The sequence below is a fragment of the Penicillium cataractarum genome (genome assembly GCF_028827025.1).
Source record: "Penicillium cataractarum strain IBT 29864 chromosome Unknown utg000009l, whole genome shotgun sequence".
Lineage (NCBI taxonomy): Eukaryota > Fungi > Ascomycota > Eurotiomycetes > Eurotiales > Aspergillaceae > Penicillium > Penicillium cataractarum.
In genome coordinates this window covers 2,769,263-2,788,382 of record NW_026622745.1, presented here as the reverse complement: position 1 = coordinate 2,788,382, position 19,120 = coordinate 2,769,263, and the positions used below count along the sequence as shown (strand labels likewise).

At 51.0% G+C, this 19,120-nt stretch overlaps 6 protein-coding genes across 6 annotated transcripts; 2 read left to right on the top strand and 4 right to left on the bottom strand.

Moving 5' to 3' along the window:
- Positions 1-305: 305 nt before the first annotated feature.
- On the bottom strand, positions 306-2,817 carry N7496_011605 (transcription factor domain-containing protein; the record flags this gene model as incomplete). The annotated part of the gene is made up of 2 exons (XM_056704518.1): positions 306-1,371; positions 1,433-2,817. 2 exons carry the CDS (start codon positions 2,815-2,817, stop codon positions 306-308), a joined length of 2,451 nt encoding a protein of 816 aa, XP_056550478.1.
- A 6,103-nt stretch (positions 2,818-8,920) lies between these two features.
- Positions 8,921-10,516, bottom strand: erg13A (putative hydroxymethylglutaryl-CoA synthase; the record flags this gene model as incomplete). The annotated part of the gene is made up of 4 exons (XM_056704517.1): positions 8,921-9,058; positions 9,107-10,197; positions 10,284-10,386; positions 10,463-10,516. 4 exons carry the CDS (start codon positions 10,514-10,516, stop codon positions 8,921-8,923), a joined length of 1,386 nt encoding a protein of 461 aa, XP_056550477.1.
- A 737-nt stretch (positions 10,517-11,253) lies between these two features.
- N7496_011603 (proteasome assembly chaperone 4 family protein) lies at positions 11,254-12,078 on the bottom strand (the record flags this gene model as incomplete). The annotated part of the gene is made up of 2 exons (XM_056704516.1): positions 11,254-11,484; positions 11,854-12,078. 2 exons carry the CDS (start codon positions 12,076-12,078, stop codon positions 11,254-11,256), a joined length of 456 nt encoding a protein of 151 aa, XP_056550476.1.
- Positions 12,079-12,369: 291 nt separating this feature from the next.
- Positions 12,370-13,720, top strand: N7496_011602 (uncharacterized protein; the record flags this gene model as incomplete). Its single annotated transcript, XM_056704515.1, has 2 exons — positions 12,370-12,494; positions 12,583-13,720. The coding sequence occupies 2 exons, from the start codon at positions 12,370-12,372 to the stop codon at positions 13,718-13,720; spliced, it is 1,263 nt and encodes a 420-aa protein (XP_056550475.1).
- A 975-nt stretch (positions 13,721-14,695) lies between these two features.
- N7496_011601 (Hsp70 family protein) lies at positions 14,696-17,023 on the top strand (the record flags this gene model as incomplete). Its single annotated transcript, XM_056704514.1, has 4 exons — positions 14,696-15,265; positions 15,338-16,270; positions 16,326-16,764; positions 16,824-17,023. 4 exons carry the CDS (start codon positions 14,696-14,698, stop codon positions 17,021-17,023), a joined length of 2,142 nt encoding a protein of 713 aa, XP_056550474.1.
- A 730-nt stretch (positions 17,024-17,753) lies between these two features.
- N7496_011600 (tubulin-binding prefolding complex subunit GIM3) lies at positions 17,754-18,514 on the bottom strand (the record flags this gene model as incomplete). The annotated part of the gene is made up of 4 exons (XM_056704513.1): positions 17,754-17,946; positions 18,053-18,120; positions 18,209-18,343; positions 18,497-18,514. 4 exons carry the CDS (start codon positions 18,512-18,514, stop codon positions 17,754-17,756), a joined length of 414 nt encoding a protein of 137 aa, XP_056550473.1.
- Positions 18,515-19,120: the final 606 nt, after the last annotated feature.

Sequence of the window (19,120 nt, the reverse complement as noted above, 5' to 3'; positions counted from 1 at the left end):
TCACAAGAAGGTAAGTATGTGGATGGATGTGGCCATCTCACGGCTTCAAGAGCCTAATGCAGATGTAGTGCTTCTCCAAATGAGCTGTAAGCGGACTCTTCTTTAGGCCTTTCAATACCCTAGGCCAGTGGTCTCGGAATTTCTGCAAGTATAAAGTCCAAACTCCCACCGAGCGATGTTTGACTTCGGCGGAATGTCTGGGGGTTAGGAAGCTGCTGTCTAGCTTCGCTGTTTGCCTTCCTATCTGTGGAAGGTTGGCCAGCATAAACCTCACTATCAATTGAGGTATACTCTCTACTACATGCTCAGATAATACTGGCAATAGTCATACGCGAATGAGCAGAGCTAGACCGACGCTCTGTCGTATCCGAACCCGCTGACTGGGGAGCGAGCATGGCGGAAGAATCCGGTCTAGAGTCCATCGCGACGTCGCGACGTTCATACTCACGGCGCTGTTTCTCGCCAAGCAAATGCGCAACGGTCTTCTCAACCCACTCCCAGCCTTCCCATTGCGAGTCTGACTGAGTTGGCGCTGGAGCCGATTGTCCGGGGATATTCTCCAGGTTGGCACCGGTTTCGCTACCCTGCCAGACCCAGCTACCATCTGCAGTTCCCTGCATATCCCCAGAGACATAGGCCATCATCGCCTCGTCGTGTTCAGAATCCACGATTTCGCCTGGCTGGGCGCGGTCGAGAAGGCACCGGAGGAAGAACGCTAAGTACCGGCCGCAGGCAGCGTTCACCGCACGATCATCACCCACGGCGGCACTAGCCTGCACACAAGCCAATGCTGCGGCGAATTCTTGCCGGAAGAGAAGGAATAGAGCACAGCGCCAGATATGTGTGCAGAGAAGTGTCCCTGCACTCGAAGCGAATAGAGTTCTCCAGTCTCCAGTGCCAGAGTGACTGCGCATGCAGCGCGAGAGGATACTAGCGGTATCGATTGCTATTGAGACACAGTAGTCCACAGCGGCGGTGCGAACGCCGGGCTGGCAGTAAGGGGAGATGTTGTGACGATGAAGGAGGAGGCGGGCATTTTGGAGGTAGATTATAGGAGCGAGAGATCGGGGATCAAGGTCGGTGTCTTGCTTGAGTTGGAGGTGTGCTGGGAAGGTCGTTCGGCAAATGGTGAAGTGGCGTTCGAAAGTTTCGAGAGTTGCGTAGCTAATGGAGGGAGAACGGAGGGTGCGTGTGAGCTGGCCGATGGAACGGACGACGTGGATTGTGGCAAGTAACGTGGATGGCGCAGTTTGCTGGTCTTCGCATAATTTGCCTTGGGCAAGAGACTGGTCGTCTACGGGGCAGGGTAGGTCGATATCGCAGTCCTGATCATTGATCAAGACTGGTTTGCCCATCTCGAGAGCCAAAAGTCTAGAATAAAAAAACATCAGTTACGTTTCTTAGATTTGCAGGTAAGCCACGGGATACAAACCGGTCGTAGGTGTACAATCCCCACCAGATGCGCTTGCGCATTTCGCCTTCCAGCTCAGGCCATGGACCAGACTCGATATGCAAACCAATCTCTTGCGCGACGCGCACTGCTGATCCGATCCAGACCCAACTAGCGGATTTGGAGTTGACTTCGTATAGGAAGATGCTAGCAAGCAAAGCCGCCCGCACTCGATCCAGATTGAATTCATCTTGCCACACATCGATGATCCCACAAGAAATGCGAACAAACTTCTTGCCCTCTTCTTCTCGGTTCGGCTCAGCTGTATGGACCGCACCGCATGCGAAAACACCGAACAATACCGCAGCCCATTCGCTCGACACGCCCGTCAAAGACCCCGTTTGATACAACTTCTCATATGCGTCGATAAACTCAGGCCAGTGCAGGACCGGCAGAACTGAGTGAATGCATTGGTAATACTGAGCGAGGAGATGATCGGCAACTTCTTTTGGGGGAAGCTGTGGCGCTCCCTCGGCTGGTACCACCGATTTTGAACCCTGTTGCTGGTGCGGATGAGGGGCCTTCAAAATCCCTCGACCGTGCTGACGCAAGTTCGATCGTACTTCGGACAAGTCTTGCGTGATGAACGGCCTGGGTCTTCTGGATGGTTTATATTCGATCTCGGGTAACTTGATTATAGGTGCTGACGTTGATTCCTCGATGTCCATCATGCCGTCTGGTCGAAGCATGCCCGATCGTAGTTGTTGGAGCTGTTGCTTGGTCGTTTGTAGTTGTTTTTCGAGATCCTGAACCTGCTTGATCGAGGACATGCGCCGATTCGTCTCTTTGGTGAATAAACAGCGAACCTTGCGGTTGATACACTCCGTGCAATGGGACGTCTCCGTCGCATCGCACTTGACCTTACGCTCGCGACAGGCATCGCAGCTGGGATCTTTCCTCCGTTGGCGATAAGCTCTCTTCTGCTGGAGCGGGGTGGGCGTCGACTGTGGAAGCCCAACCGGGCTCGTTTGGTACATGCCGGGGGCTCCTGGCACCGATACCATCGGCGGCGCATCAGGTAGACCTCCACTCTCCGCAGGAGATCCCGATGCCGAGTCATAGAATCGCGCATAGGGTGAAGTTGATGGGGCTGGGGTCGGGCCCGGTGCAGACATCTGCTGCGGCTGGGGCGGTGGAAGCGACGCCTGAGCCAACGGCGACACTTGTGGTAATGGTTGCTGCGGCTGTTGAATCGGCGGCATAGGTTGCAACAGATGAGCCATTCGCATTCCGCTGTCTGGTCGACTTGGCGGAGCGGAGGGCAGCCCAGGGGCGGGAGGGAATGCGCCCGTTACGGACTGCACCGGAGGAAGCTCATACGAGCCACTCCGGTTCGGGTTGGCGGGGCGAAAGGGCGTCTGCTGCATCGCGAGAAAATGAAGCGTCATCCAGACTCCACCGCGGCGGCGGGGAGGATTTCAGAAGAGTAGAGGACCGACGAAGGGCTTCAATGCGAAGAACCAAAGTAAATAGTCGCAAAATCAATAACCCACAGATTGAAGCCCAGGTGAAAAATATAAGATGGGCAAGGTGAAGAATGAAAACAAGAATATCCACGGAACAAACCAATCGACCAGTGGATAAAAGGAGGCAAGTTCGTGGAGTTGGTAGAGTGGACTAGTTTTAAGTTGAAGTTGGCGGGGGGTCATCAAACCCGTCGCGGCGCGAGGATACGACTGGCCGAAGGAGAACGGGCTCGCCACCGGGTCAGTTCATTCGGTCGCTTGGAAACTGCCGAGCGCTAAATAATCCCACTGGCGGAATGTGAATTGTCATTCGCGGGAAGAAGTCAAGTCGCAAGTAGCCATATTGTCGAGTTCAAATGGAGATCAAGAATGTTAAGATCGGGGTTGTTGCGATGGCCCAAAAGAAGCTCGAATCAGTCGCGCGAACGAAACCGGATTGGTTCTGGGAGCGGAGAATAAACAAGATTTAAAGCAAAAAGAGAAGAATAGAATCAAGGGAGAAAAGAGGAAAGAGAGAGAGAGAGAAAAAGGAAAAAGGAAAAAGGAAATAAGAAAGGACCCTAAATGAGAGCAGGAAAGCCAAGGCCGAGAGGAGAAAAAGGAACGAATGAGATGAAGGTCAAAAGAAGAAGGGGATCTGAACGTCAGGGCAGATCGTGGAGACGATAAATGCCGAGGCTTGTGGGATAAAGGAAACCGATCGAATGACGATGCCGATAGAGTTGAAAGGCCAAGGGTGATGGAGTATGGAGGAGTATGGAGTAGAGGAGCCGGGGGAAGAATGAGGATCGGAATGCGGCAAAATACAAGATGAACGGGTTTGACAGATTAGTGAGGAAGGTAGAAGAAAAGGAAGAGGAGGAAAAGAGAAAAGGGAAAATGGAAATCCAGAAGGAACCAGATCGACAAGCTGGACGTGGGATTGCGATCACCATTCCTCTCAGGGTCCGTATTGTCTTGGACTACTCGATAAGTTTAATTATTATATTTTTATACTGTAATGTTTAAACCTGGGCTTTGGTAATACTCCGTAGTTATAGAATCGATTGGTTGAATGGCGAACCAAAGAAACTCGACGACCCGGAAACCGAATTAAGGAATCTTCAGCCGAAATGACACTTTGCACGTCCGCTAAAAACCGGGTCTAGCCCCCCCCTTATACGATCGTCTCGAGGTTGCTCTTCTATGAGTCTATGGAGTATGGAAGACTATATATTATCTAGGACCTTAGGATCTAGTCATCTTATAACTATCTATCTCTACTACTACTACTACCTACACTACCTATACTTAATTACACTCCATACATACTTCACAAAAGAATGAAGGAACCAAAAAGTTCACCTCTCGGCCTCCGGCTATCACCTCCTATCACGACTCTACCCACCTCTTTCAGCCCGAGATCAGACCTCTTGCGCCCAAGAGGCATCCCGAGATCGGCAGAGGCAGTGTTAATGGATACCTGAACCAGTTTGAACAGCGCCTTGCCTTTTTTTTTTTTCCTTTCTTTTTCTTCCTTTTCGGATGGACCAGTCAAGGCGACTGGAGACCGTGTCCACCGGGGCCCCACCGTCGGGAGCCTGGGAATTGGCGAACCTTGTCTCCATTTACATTTGACGGAGGAGGGGGAAAGTCATGGCGTTCTTCGATCCGGAGGGGAGCCACGCCGGTAGGTTGCCCTTGAACTCGGCAGAGTTGGCGGGTCCCACTTGGGTCCAGCACTGCTGAGTCTATCCCTTGTGTGCACTGCGTTGTGTAGTGAAGTAATATTATCGTTGAACGATATTTTGTAAAATATAAGACACGGTCTTCCCATATCTAAGAACTAGTATACAATAATTGATAATGCACGGAGCATGTTCGAATCGTTCCTCGCGAACGTTTCCCGATGTTAACCTCCTAATGGTAGATCGGGAGCAGAACCGTCCAAAAGGGCTGGTGCGCCGCGTATCCTGAACGGCTAATGGATCGTCAGTGCTGGTTGGGACTGGATCATCTTTACACCAGTCAGGATGCAATCTCGATCTTACCCCTAAGGAGGCAAATTCAGAGTTTAATGAAGATGCCTAGAATTATTCGGAGTGTAGAACGCATGCTCTGTAGTCTGTACGTAGAACTGTGAACGCAGTTTCTATGGATAAAATTTCTATGGATAGCATTAAGCTCCCGACATCGGGCTTCTATGGAGCGTGGCGACAAGAAGCCAAATTATACTTCTGATCCAAATGCTTGCTAGGCCAACCAAATTGCAGGAAACTTCCGGCACGAACAGGCTTAATCCCTCCTGGTGCGTTAACCTACTTTTCTTGGTTATACCGCCTATTTCATAATCGTCTTATCCCTTACCCCCATTTAAAGTCGCTATATCCACGGATAGCACCTAGGTGGAAAAGAAAAGAAAAGGCATACGTAGCCTAGGGTATGCGAGAATGAAGATCTCGGCGCCCGCCGTGCCGTCTTCTTTTCTATGCAACAACCTAATAACAAGTTTAAAAAAACTACTGTACCAAGACCCGATTTTTTCCCCTTTCTTTTCGGTTTAGTTTAATTTTGTTCCACCGCTCCCGTTTCGTTTCATCTTCTGCACGGTTGCAAGCCCTGATCGACTCGGAAAGCATTCACCGGACCACATGGAAGCCCAGCCCAAGCCCGGATGTTGGCCCGGACAGTGGGGACCCTCATCTCCAAGAGCGGCAATAATTTGCCTTTTCCTTTTTCTCATTTCTTGTTCTCCCCTATCGCCCATCGTTGCTAGTTTGGACGCAGCGACGCCAGGCTACCCCCCATCTTTCTTCCAATCAGAAGGGACTGGCTTCATTCAATCTGGCCCCATGTCGCGTATCAAAGGAAGGTGGCTGAATGTTCCTCCCGATCTCAGACCAAGAGTTGTACATTCGGGTCTGCCGAGCCCTAGAGCCCTGACTGGTTGGTCCCGAGTTTTATCCGAAATAAACGTTGTTCGGGTCCCGTTGGGTCTCCGCAAAAGGGGAGAGATGTGATTTTATGGTTAACAACTGGGTTTACGGGATGTTTACCGAGACCAGAGCGAGGGGAGGCTAGGTTTCAACATACGAAGGTAAGTAACATATAGAATATTAAAACCCCCAAAAATCCCAACAAGTCAATAATAACATCCCTTCGCCAAGTATCCCCGTTAAAAAGCTTCGGTACAGAGTACATATTAAACTCGTCAAATAAATCAAATGCCCCGTGCGTGCCTTTTCCCACGTTGACCAAAAGCACAGGCTGCCGTGCCTCGTGCCTCCTCCCGAAGTTAACGCTGTTGGAACCTCCTTTTTCTCTAACCCAACCAACCACGACCACGCTATGCCAAACCCACGGCCCCAAGAGCTGCCCGTAGATCCACCCCTGCCATCTATCACGATTGGCCAACACAAACGAAACGTCTGATCACCCCCCCTCGAACGGAGAAGGTATCCCTCGCCAATCTGCTTAAGACAGATCTCCCACGGGTTTGGGAGTACGGAGAAGCCCTGTCGGCTTTGATCACAGGACCTGCGGTCTGCTGCAACCGGCGTGCATGCTTTGCAGCAAGCCTGAGCGACGCTGATGCTGATGCCAGCTTCAGCCGCTCATCCCCCTTGTTAGGCTAGTTCTCCGAGTCTGGTCATCTCGGGTCAGCCCCTTCACCTTCCTATTCTCGACCTTCGTCGATGCGAAGATCTATCGCGGGAATTCCGAGTTCCGATTACTTATGGTACAGTCTGGCGCAAATCCTACGGAATCATGGAGGATAGTACCGAGCAGAGATGCATTGACACTCAATTCATTTCCGTGTCATCTCATTCTTTCAAAATCTTGATGACGCTCAACGCTCGACACTCGACGTCTTGGCGCGCGGGCCCATACCCAATCTCGTCATGCTCACGAGCTCTCTAACAAGATCCTCCGAATCATCTACCACGTCTTAGAGAAATTACGGCTTCCCCGCACCCTTCGGCTACGCGATAAGACTCTCCGGCCCCAGATACCCAACCATCCACATCAGCCACTATCCACCGTCTAAGCGGCGGAACTCGCCTCGCCAATCCCCATCCCTCTTTTGTAGGAACCTGTCCGATTTCGAGGTGGATTATCGGACGCACCAGTCGCGATCATGCATGAGCCGTCTCAATTGCGCCATTCACCCCTGGCACGGGACATCAATGCGCCAGCTGCCGTATTCTGGTCCAAGCTAGCCATTTACTGTACAGTGTGCGCTGCAGTCGAACAATTCCAACAAAAGGAACCCAGTCGAGGACTCATCCAAGTCACATGGATAGAGCTGTGCTCAGCTGCATACCGCCTGCATAACCTTACCTCGAGTTCTTTCGTATAGTTTACTCCATACAGTACATGCTTTGTGCCTGTCTGAGAAATCACATTTGGTTGGGCGGTCAAGCCCTCGGTTCGTGCCGTTGCTTGTCGGGAGAATTTCTCCTGCGTTAGCATGTTAGCATATTAGCACGACTGGGTCTTGTCAGGGCAGGGATCATTACTGTGCTGTACTTCGCTCTTGTATTTTCCCCGCCTTTTTGTCACACACAAAATTAATTGTGCTTCAGCCTTCAGCGCAGGGGTGCCAGTGGTACGTGCTTTGATCTATCGTATACTTCGTACAGAGTACAGATGACATCCCAGTCAGGGACCTTGTGTGTCCGGGCTGTTGGGTAGAGACCCATAGCAAAATGAAAAGCAACAATACAGTAGCCAGCCACCAACCCAACCCAACCCATGCAAACACTACTGCACACTTATTATACAGGTCTTGGCAGTCGTAGTAAGCTCAGCAACCCTCTCAGCTCGCTCGAGCCGAAGACCAAATTCATCACTAGCGAAGCCTTGTCCTGCAGTCTTGCGACCGCTTGTAACAGCTGTTGGTTCATGACTCTATATACTCTGTACAGTAGCCCCGAACACCAGCGTCGTCATCTATGCCTCGTCTAATTCTCGCATGACCTTCCCCTGGTCAATATGCTTACATGTGTTTTGATGATAGGGCGGTATGAACTTATGTATCACTCCGAACCCCCCACCAGGAAGAACCATGCAGTCAGGCACATAATACCACAGCCCCGGGCTGATAATTGAGCTCAACTCATAAGCAATAAGCCATAAGAGAGCAAACCATGGCCCCAAACCACAGAAGCAATTACTAAAAAGAGGCAACCTGGCTAGTCTACTCTGCGTTCTGAGGCACTGGAAATCCGGCACCACAGCGCCGTATCCTAACAGCACTAGTGGACCAACGCCATCTACGATGAAGTCGACCTGCATACTACGAACATCCAAATACAAGCCCTCCCCCCCCCCCCTCTTCATATGCACACATCACACGCATACTGTGAACATTAATTTTCCCTCCAATTCCACCTCCCACCGTGACCTGACCCGATGGAGTCTATTTTTCCCGCCCCACAGCGGGACAACGATCCGAACAGATGAAACCGCCCCGACCAACAACCGAGACTTTCCGATTTGCCCCCCTGGCCCCAACCGGTGACCACGCTGAGGAGCTGGTCCTGAACGGCCCTTTCAATCTGAGACCGGAGTGTTCCGCGGACCTAATCACTAACGTTATTACGGGAGTCTCAGATTAAGCGATTGCTTGGCTTTGCGCGATGACGTATTGATCGGGTTGGCTTTTGCCTTTGGGCTATCGGGTGCTCGGGTTGTGATAGCCCGATGGGTAAGCGATTCGTACGTATGTAGGGTTGAAGGGAGTAGAGTATAGAGATAGTACGGAACATGAGATTATTATTGGTAGAGTGCATACTTCCTAGGTGTAATTCTCGGAGTCCGGATCGGTGCAATCTAGGTTTAGAAGGTCCATGTCATAGCGTTCGTGTAGCCGCGGCACGGAGAGATTTCGTTGTAACCCAAACTCACCCACGGTAGCAGCAAGTGCGAGAGATTAAATCTTGAATTGAATATAGAGTAGAGTAAAAAATTGAAGCATGGGTAAGGCTGGTTGCTATTGTATTGCAGTCACAGCTAGACTTTTCTACTCCTTAACTGCGTACGTCCGCCGGAACATCTCGTCGACTTCGACAAGATAGTATGTCCCGGGTGCCAGAGCGTCGACGCTGCCAACGGGTCTATGGCTCTTTTGTTGATATGCCTGCTCGCGCAGTTTACACATCTGATTATGATCAGCGTCTGTTATGTGCTTGAGGCGGGATTGTCTTACCTCGTCGTAGAATTCAGGCGAAACTTGCTCGCGAGCTGCGAGGCGAGCGTGCAGGTCGATCTTGGATGCGATATCGCTCACGTCGCCTACAACGCGTAGACTGAAAAGCGTACTGGCCAGACCACTGCCAAAGCTGTACACTCCCACACGTCTGCCGAGTAGTTCTGCATTCGGAACGTTGCTGAGTAGACTGACAAGACCCGAGTACACGCCCGCAGTGTACATATTCCCGCACATAGTCGGCGCTGTGAGGCTTTGCTGGACACGTTTTGCGAATCTTTCTTTCGACAGTCCTATGAAGAGTTTCTGTAATGTCTTGTCACTCAAAGATTCCTCGTAGGTTTGCTGTTGGACGGACGCAGGCACAATATCAGAGCTGAACAGTTCGTTCTGCGGGTTCGCCATGAAGTCATTATACAGCAGCCGTGCATAGGACTTGGAAACGAGCTTGCAGTTAGGCGCATGAAAGACAAAATGGTCAAACTCGTCCAGGGGAACCGTAGATGGGCCCGTCATCGAAGAATGTCCGTTCATATACCCGTTCACCATCCCATTCACCTTACGAACAACCTGCTTCTCACGATACCGCCGATAACACCCATCAAGTGCCTGCAAATAACATCTCGAAGAATAATGCCCATCCACAATCGGATACTCAGACTTGAGATCCGGTTTATAAAAGTCATATGTATGCTGCATATACGACGCACGCAACGGCTCCAAGACCAACGGTGCATCGGGCCCGATGAGCATCGCCACGCAACCCGCACCACCAGTCGGTCTCGCCGAGACAGTTTTGTACAGTGCAATATCCGAGGCAACGACAATCGCATTTCGTCCATCCCAGGCAGAAGATTCAATCCAGTTCACGGCGTTGAGGAGCGCGCTTGTTCCCCCATAACAGGCGTTGTAAGTATCTGCGCCTTCTATGTCGGTGTTAAAGCCGAAGAGTTGCATTAGTACGGATTTGCAGGATTTGGCTTTGTCGAGCATGGACTCTGTGCCGACTTCTAGGCGGCCGATTGAGTCCCGGGAGATGTTGTATTTGTGGAGGAGGGAGGAGACGGCTGTTAGGGCGAGGGAGTATACATCTTAAAGAGTGGTCAGCCACGGTCAGTGCATAGGTTTATCTCATTGGATCAATGGGCATTGAAACAGTTGAAGGATGTAGATGTACCCTCGCGATCGTCACAGAAGCTCATTTTCGTCTGGCCTAGTCCGATTGTGTATTTGCCGGTGCTAGCACCGAGGAACTCTTCCAGATCCGATTGAGCTACATACTGTAAGAATGTTAGATGCAAAGGAAATACAAGATTCGTAAGCTGAAGGCTGTTCTAAGGAACATAGTCAACTTACTCGACTAGGAAAGTAAAGCTCAATAGCTTTGATGCCAATGTTCTGAGGAGTCATGATCAGATGTATCTATCGTAAGCTTCACAGATAATTATTACCAGTCTGTCCTGATTCTGAAGCAGAACTGACGTGGGTTCCCCTCTCTATTTATATTCTCAGCAATACACAGGAAATCTCAGACCACCAGCTCATTCTCAGGAACAGGGACTTTATCCCGGTGGACCTATGCGTACAGCCCGTCACCGTTGGTCCAATCTCGTAGCCGCTTGCAAGTGCAGCGCAGAGGCACCAGAGACAAAAAGGCAACCTCCTTTCATCCGAAGGAAACGGGCAGCGTGGGTGTAAATTTCGGTGCCTGAGTGGAGGGCAGTTGGCCGTAGCATTCGGGGATGTACACTGTAGTTCGGATCCTGTATGCAATCCCGGCCTGGCCGGACTTGCTGTCAGCAAGCCTTTCCCGAAATTCGAATGCATTGTCTCTCTCATTGGAAGATATCGAGGGAGAAGTAATTGAAAACGTAGGGGCTGGAGAGGGACAAGTCCAAGGCAGCAGCTATAAAAAAGTAGTTTGACATGACGTCGTTGTGAGGCGAAGCTTTGATAAGGGAGGAACAGATAATGTGCTCCAAGATGACAATAATCTTTAGATGATTATGTTGTATTGGTCTTGCTTTGGTCAAACACATAAATTTTCAATTTTCAAGATGGGGACGTGGTTAAATGCAAGCTCTCCAGTAACGCCGCCCACATGAACGATACTCCTATCAGATCAATCCACTCTTTAGAATTTGTGATCATTTATTCTTTTGCGCTTCATATTTCTCGACGATAAGATTCACAATAAGCGTTAGGCCTTCCATTTCTTCCTCCACCGTCTGCCCGAGTCCGTTGGGATCAATGCTGCACCCAACATAGACAGGTTGTCGCACGCGTCGGGCAAGGATCTTAGCCACCCGTGTTGTATATTCGATGCTGGATGGCGTTGTGTAGAGTGTTGTCGAGATTGTCGCATTTGATGAAGTTCGCTGGGATTGTTAGCAAGGGTTGAATGTGATAATTGATGACAAGAAAAAAGGATGAGATGGCGATAGGATAGTGAAACAATCAGTTCAAGATGAAAACATTAATCCCCACAATCCAGGTGATTGATTTTGAGAAAAAAAAAAGCAAGTTCAATGTTGTAGATCGGTAGCTCCTGAACAATAGAGGTGGCATATGCCTCTATCCTTGGGCGACGAAGATATGAAATGACATAAAATATTGTACCAAAGAGCCCGAGGAAAGCTCAAAGAGTCCCAACAGATAGACAATGACCGTCGAATGAGGATTTCAATGCAAGAATCATACGACAGGTAGATGAAGGAGATCAAAGATGAATATTGTGAACGACTTACATAAGGCATTGCATACACAAAGCTACCCATCGGCTTCACAGACCCCGCCGAGTCACCTGGTGTCGATGTAGCAAGATGGACCATGATACAGTGACCCAAGAAGGTCAAATGGACATGGCCAGTCGTGTGGAGAGCTTTAGGTAGTGGGAAGGAGAGCTCTTGAGGCTTGAGAGTGGGGGAGACCAGCTCCGTCTGGGGGATTGTTGGTGCTGCGGTCATCGCCATGGTGTGTTCTCTACTTCAGACTCAGAGCTGAAGGTCTAGAAAGAATGAAGACAGAACTGAAGAAGATGTTTTGATGGCGCGTGGGGTCCTCGCGTGTCCGTTGTCAAGCTTGGAGAGGTTGAAGATTCAACGGTCCCCGCCGGCAAACGGAGGCGGTCCACCAATCCCACTTCGCTTTGCCCGCCGCACACTCACGAGGATCGACACTTGGACCTGTTCAGTCCATAGCTCATTGCAGAGGCGTAGCACATCCAGTGTATATATTGACGGTCACTGGGACTATATCTAGCTATGACAGATTCAGAGCCAGTCGTCAGCCACGAGGCTGAAGGGGAGGAGACCTGGGCTGGAGACTTTGATCCTTTCTCCGATCCCGAAGAGCGACGAGTTCTTTTCGCCGCGTTTGATTCCTTCCGGTACGCCATAATGAATACATGCAATTCTACTTGTTCGATGGCAACTGTATCAGCCAATCACATATCTTTCAGGACTAACCTACTACAGACAATACCGGCGAACGGCGCATCAAAACACGACGCATCGCCGGCGACAAGCTTTCTACGCCTTGCCCTCTGCCCACTGGCAGATGCTCTCGGAGCCTCCATTTAACATTCTAGACACCTTCAACAAGGTCGATGATGCTATTGACACCAATGCTGAAATCGCCGATGCCATCCTCGCCGTGGGCCTGGAGTCCTTTGGGCTCCCCGCCAACCCAGACAAGGACGACACCAACCAGAACTGGCACGAGACAGCCACAGCATCCGATGTGAACAAGGCGCATTCAACCATTCGCCAATTCTACCGCGACTGGAGCGCTGAAGGTCGCGCTGAGCGGGCAGTCTGCTACGACCCCGTCCTCCAGGACCTCCACGCCGAGTTTCAGACGCGCCGAGACGCGGGCGAGGAGATTCGCGTGCTGGTCCCGGGTGCTGGACTAGGCCGACTCGTCTTTGAAGTCTGTCTGGCTGGGTATGCAGCCGAAGGCAATGAGATCTCGTACCACCAGTTGCTAGCCAGCAGCTGGATTCTGAACCACACGGCCGGTCCCGCGGCGCACGCGCTGCATCCCTTCGCCCTGCACTTCTCCAATCTACACTCTCGAGCGCAGCAGTTACGGCGCGTCATGATCCCGGATGTCCACCCGGGCACGGCGATCCAGGAAGCAGCGCAGACGCGAGCGCCGATCGGGTCAATGTCCATGTCCGCGGCAGACTTTGTGGTACTATACACGGAACCGAGTAACCGCGAGTCCTTTAACGCGGTAGCGACCGTATTCTTCATCGATACGGCGCCCAACCTGATCCGATACATCGAGGCGATTCACCATTGTCTCATGCCGGGGGGTCTCTGGATTAATGTGGGACCGCTGCTGTGGCATTTCGAGGACGGACATCCCCGGTCGGATGGGGGAGAGACGGGCGAGGAGAAGGGCAAGGGCAAAGATGCCTCGGGCATTGGGGAGCCGGGCAATGTGGAGTTGAGTGAGGATGAAGTTTTGTGTTTGGTGGAGCGCATGGGTTTCCGGGTTGAGGCACGGGCTGGCGATCGGAGGCCGTGCGGCTACATTCAGGATGGGGAGAGTATGCTTCAGAACTTGTATCAGCCATCGCACTGGGTGGCGCGGAAAGTGGCTCAGTAGGTTCTAAGAGGTTAGGAGTTGTGGAAATAGAAAGTTGAATTTTGGGGGGCCAGTGGATAGTCCAGAACAGTGGAAGTCGAGACTTGGGCTCGTCTAGGCAACCCGTTTAACTCAACCAGATGTCTTCACGCCCCCAAAGTTCCCAAGAAAAGCTCCGCAAAGGGAAGTGGCCCCCAGGTTAATTTTACGATTCGATGGGGGCCAAAACGGGCGAACAAAGAGAAGTGGGATCAGCACGGTTCCATGGATCACAGACAAAGAGAAGTAAATAAACCGAGTGTCGTGATAGGTTTGTGTATAGAAGCCACATACTCGTTGATTGCAGATGAGCCTGAGGTATTAGTTTGTAGAGAATTATATTATCGTAGAGAATTACCATAGATAAGTCGTTTATTCTCGGGAATACCCAATACGAGAGTTACGTCTAGCTAGACCCTACGTGATGGACCAGGGCACTGCCCGCAAGGCATTTAGATCGACACGAAAGGGGGGCCCTGTTTTAATTCAGCTTCAAACTCGTTCTTTACTCTCTTCCTCTTCATTTTACTTTCTCCGTCTCAGCCGCACACCATTATTCTCGTCATCCTTCAACCCGCTCGTCATCTCTTTCCCCCCTCTATCCTGGGACTCCACTATAGTATACTATCTATACGGAGTACTCTTTAGACCAAACTACTATGGGATGATCTCTTCTCCTTTCACAATCCAAGATCTACCATCACTGTCATTGCGGTGGACTCCTCCTGCGCCTCTTTTTGTTTAATTTTTCTTGGGTCTTGATTTTCTTTGCTGACAGGCACCACACTGATTTTCTCGTATTTCCAACTCAGCCTTGTCCTTCCCTCGCCTCACCTCCACTCCACACCTGCAACCCCCCCCCTCTCTCACACACCCTTCCTCTTCTTTCTTCCCTGACACGTCCCCCTTCCTCCTTTCTTTTCCCCCCTCCTCAGCCTGTGGGCGCTCACCACACACATGTCCTCCATGAGCTCCCGACTTGGCAAGTTCACTTTCCGACGCGACAAAAAGCCCCAGAATCCCCCGCCTTCCGGCTCCCCCAACCCCCTCGTCGTGACCCCCTCCAACGGCACTTCACCTACCTCGCCCTCGCAGCGTAGCTCCTCGACGACCAGTCTATCTGTGAATCAGCATCCCCAACAAAGCCGTCCTCCAAGCTTCCCCTCAAATCGACCCACAAGTCCCATGGTCCCCAGTCAACTCACCCAGCACCCCGCCCCGCTCAACCCCAACACCACGATGCAGTACGCTGGTCACCAGCAGCCCATGAACCCACCCCCGGGGTATAGCATGCAACCCCCACAACAATCTCTCGGCCACCCGATGCAACAGTCGATGAATCAAAACCAGTATCGCAACCCCGCCGTTGAGATCGAGGGCGCCAATCGCAACAAAGCACAGCTCATTGTTGGTATCGACTTTGGTACCACTTTCTCCGGTGTCGCATTTGCATTTGCGACCAACAATGAAGCCCGTGAGGATATCATCACAGAATGGCCGGGCGCGGGTACGCATACAAAACAAAAAGTGAGCACTCGTTGGGAGATTTCCCCGTCGCAAGACAGCCCTTTGTTGACCATATCTATTATTTTATCTTAGATTCCGACCGTCCTTTACTATGATCAATACCAGAAAGTGGTAGGCTGGGGCCCTGATATCGCCGAGGCGCTCGCGCCGACTGGATACCCGAAACCTGGCGTGCAAAAGGTGGAATGGTTCAAGCTGCAATTGATGCTATCGGGCAACACTTATATCGATCCCATCAACTTGCCTCCACTCCCGCCGGGCAAGTCGGAAATTGACGTGGCTGCCGACTACCTTTTCAAGTTGCGACAGGCAATGCGCGCACAGCTGCAGAAGACTCTTGGCGAGGTGTTTACGCGAGAGGAGCGCAACATCCGCTACTATCTGACCGTGCCCGCTATCTGGAATGATGCCGGCAAGGCAGCAACTCGTGCGGCTGCCATTCAGGCTGGTTTCCTGCGTGATGAGAATGACAACCGTCTCACATTGGTCTCGGAGCCCGAGGCAGCTGCGCTCTTCTGTGCGAAGACGGGTTTGTTGAACTTGAAGATTGGCGACGCCATTCTGATTGTGGATTGTGGTGGTGGCACCGTCGATCTGATTGCCTATGAAGTCGAAGAGGAACAGCCATTCAGCGTGGCAGAGTGCACTGCAGGATCTGGAGACTCCTGCGGTTCGACTGCCCTGAACCGAAACTTTAGCAACATTTTGCGGGCCAAGATTCGCAAGATGAAGCTCCCTGATGGATCTCGGACTGCGGGCAAGGTCTATGCCAAGTGTATTATGGATTTCGAGAACCGTATCAAAGCGGACTTCCGTAACAATGGTCAAAAATGGGCGGTCGACGTTGGTATTGAGGCAGACTTCCCCGATGCGGGCATTGAGGAAGGGTACATGACTTTCACCAACGAGGAGATTCTCCAGTGCTTTGAGCCTGTGGTGAACCGCATTCTTGAGCTGGTTCGCAACCAGATCATCGCTATCCAAGCACAGAACCGCTTGCTTCAGGTAAGGCTTTTTCTTATCCTCTCCAGTCTTTTTTCTTTGCTAACTCCATTTTCAGAACGTGCTGGTCGTCGGTGGCTTCGGTGCCTCTGAATATCTCTTCCAACAGATCAAGCTCCACGTCCCACCCCAATACCAGACCAAGGTGGTTCGTCCTATGGACTCCGTCGCTGCCATTGTCAAGGGTGCCGTGACCGCCGGTATCACCGAGCGAGTGATCACCCACCGTGTTGCGCGTCGCCACTACCTGATGGCCACCCTTCAGCCTTTCAAGGAGGGATATCACCCAGAGCAGTACCGTGTTCCCAGTCTGGATGGCCGGGACCGTTGCAAGTACACACGCCAGATCTTTGTACAAAAGGGAGAGCGAGTCAAGATCGGCGAGCCGGTCAAGGTCAGCTTCTTCCGTCAAGTGGCACCTGGCGCTACTCTCATGTATGAGGACGTGCTGTACGCCTGTGATGAGGATGTCTGCCCCGAATACACCAAGGATCCTCGTAAGTCAACGTTACTTCTTGGTTTATTTCAACTACTCTTGCTAATCACCTTTCTACAGGCATCAAGGAAGTTGTCACGCTCACCTCCGACCTCTCGCGCAAGAACCTCGAAACCGACTTCGAGCGCATGGACACTCCCCAGGGTATCTTCTACCGGGTGTACTTTGACATCTACCTCACGCTAGACGGTAGCGAGTTCAGCGCTGAGCTGGTTTGCCAAAACGAGGTCATGGGCCGCTGCCGTGCAAAGTTCCGGTAGATGCATATTGCATTTTCCCTGTTTCCCTAAACTGATATACCCCGGAGTGTTATATAAATGCAGAACAGAAAAAGGAGAGATGAGAGACCGGACGAGCATGTGGTGGGGACTCGTAAATATCTTCCTCTTTGGATGAGAGAAAGTTGACCGAGGGGAGAACAAAAGGCAGAAATTATGGATTGGGATTGGTGTACAGCTCTCCCTCCCCCCATCCACACCGGACTGGACAGCACTACTGGAGAAATGGGCGTTGTTTTGTTGATGCTTTGCACTTTGTTCTAATCATTCTTTGACATACCTCTCACGGGCACTTTACCCATACTACCTTTTCCCTAGCGTTCTTCGATTCCCGAGATGCCATTCAGTTGACATCTGATTCTTCTTTGATTTTTCTGGCAGATAGCCTGTCTTTGCGTTTTTGTTCTTCTTTGATGGTTGCTTTAGATACCTCACCTTTGTTTTTTCTCCCCCTCTTTGGTTTATCTGGTTTACCTTGAATGAAATTTATGAGCCGTGATCAGATTAAAGATGGACATGTCCTTTGAAGATGAATATCTAAAGTCGAATGTGCCCTTCCCCGATCCTCCTACATCCGACACCACGCTTTTCTGTGACATACTAAAGTGGGAAAAGAACACATCATCCAAACTCTCATTCATCTATCTTATCGTATACAAAAATCATAGTCATTACCCAACCAACCAGACCCGGAAACCCTGACACTCAAGAATCAAGTCTCCAGGTTAATGCTCCTTCCGAACCGCGCATACAGCGCAACCTTAAGCTGCTGTAGCTCGTCGCGCAGCTCACCAAGCGAGTCTTCCAGCTTGGACACGTCAGCGTCAATTTGGGCTGTCGAGGCCTCGAGCATGGACTGGGCGTCTGTGAGGGGGAGTTGGAAGAAGGAGTCTCCGATTTTGTAGCTAGATGGTATGTTAGCATGGAATTGAAGAAGAAGGAGAACAGTGCAAGAAGCACTCCTGATGAGAAGCTGTCGAAGGAGGGGGATATGTGAAGGAGTTCACTTACGGGACAAGCTCGTCTTCATCCGCGAGTTCGAGTTCTGTAGAGACCTCTTCGAGATCTTCCTTATCTTTCTGTATCATTTGTTAGATATGGGTATGTCATGTCGGATATCAGTTAGACACGGGAAAATATTAGTTTCTCCCCGATTTTCTAACATACCTGCTTCGCCTTCAACTGCTCCTCCAGCACGGTCTCCCGCTGATGCAACCGACTAAACCGGTTAATCTTCTCCTGATCCTCGCGACGAACTTCGTTGTCCTCACTACCAGCGGTAGCTTCGTCAGCCCGCGAGAGCTGTCCGGGTTATGTGTTAGCTTTGGCCGTGCTTTCTTTTTGCCGTGGGGGGTTGTTGCGGGGAGCTAGTGCTTGGTGGGATGGATGGGTAGGCTTGTTATGGCGATGTTCTACCCCCGGCTGTCTGGGGCATACAGCCGGGGAAGGACTTACCATGCGTGGTTGGATCATGTTGGTGATACTGTGGAGGGAATTGATGTATGGGGAGTGAGATTAGGAGGGGAGTTGATGTGTTTCGTTTTGGACTTGGAGATCTGTTGCCGCTGGATTTGATGGTGGTCCGTGCGCGGGTGTGTGCCCTTGGTGGATGAGGATACTCGGGATAGAATTGGTAGGACATGGCTATGAGGGCGGCTATTTCAATATTGAGTGCTCTCTAGACACCTGGAGATTGTCTCTTTCACCAGGGGTTTTCTCTTTAAATATAGAGTCTTTGGGTAATAGCTCTATGATTGCTATCCTACGCATGCGACCACGTATAATGAGCCAACTATGGACCTTGAATGCCACAGAGTATATCAATTATGTCAAACAGTATAACATTTGCCTAGCTAGAACAACACTACTATCAAAAGTAGTACCAGTAGTATCCCAGTGTAGACCAGTCTGGTCCCCGACAATGCGAATGTTTGCGGTCGGGTGACATCATCCTCTTCCAGCCCGTAGAAGGATTCGGGCAGAAAAGACACAAGTCCTGAGGTTTGAAGCTTCCAGGACCCCTTTCCAAGTCCCTTCCAACCGATATATCACTTCTCTCGGTTCATCTCCTCTCTGATT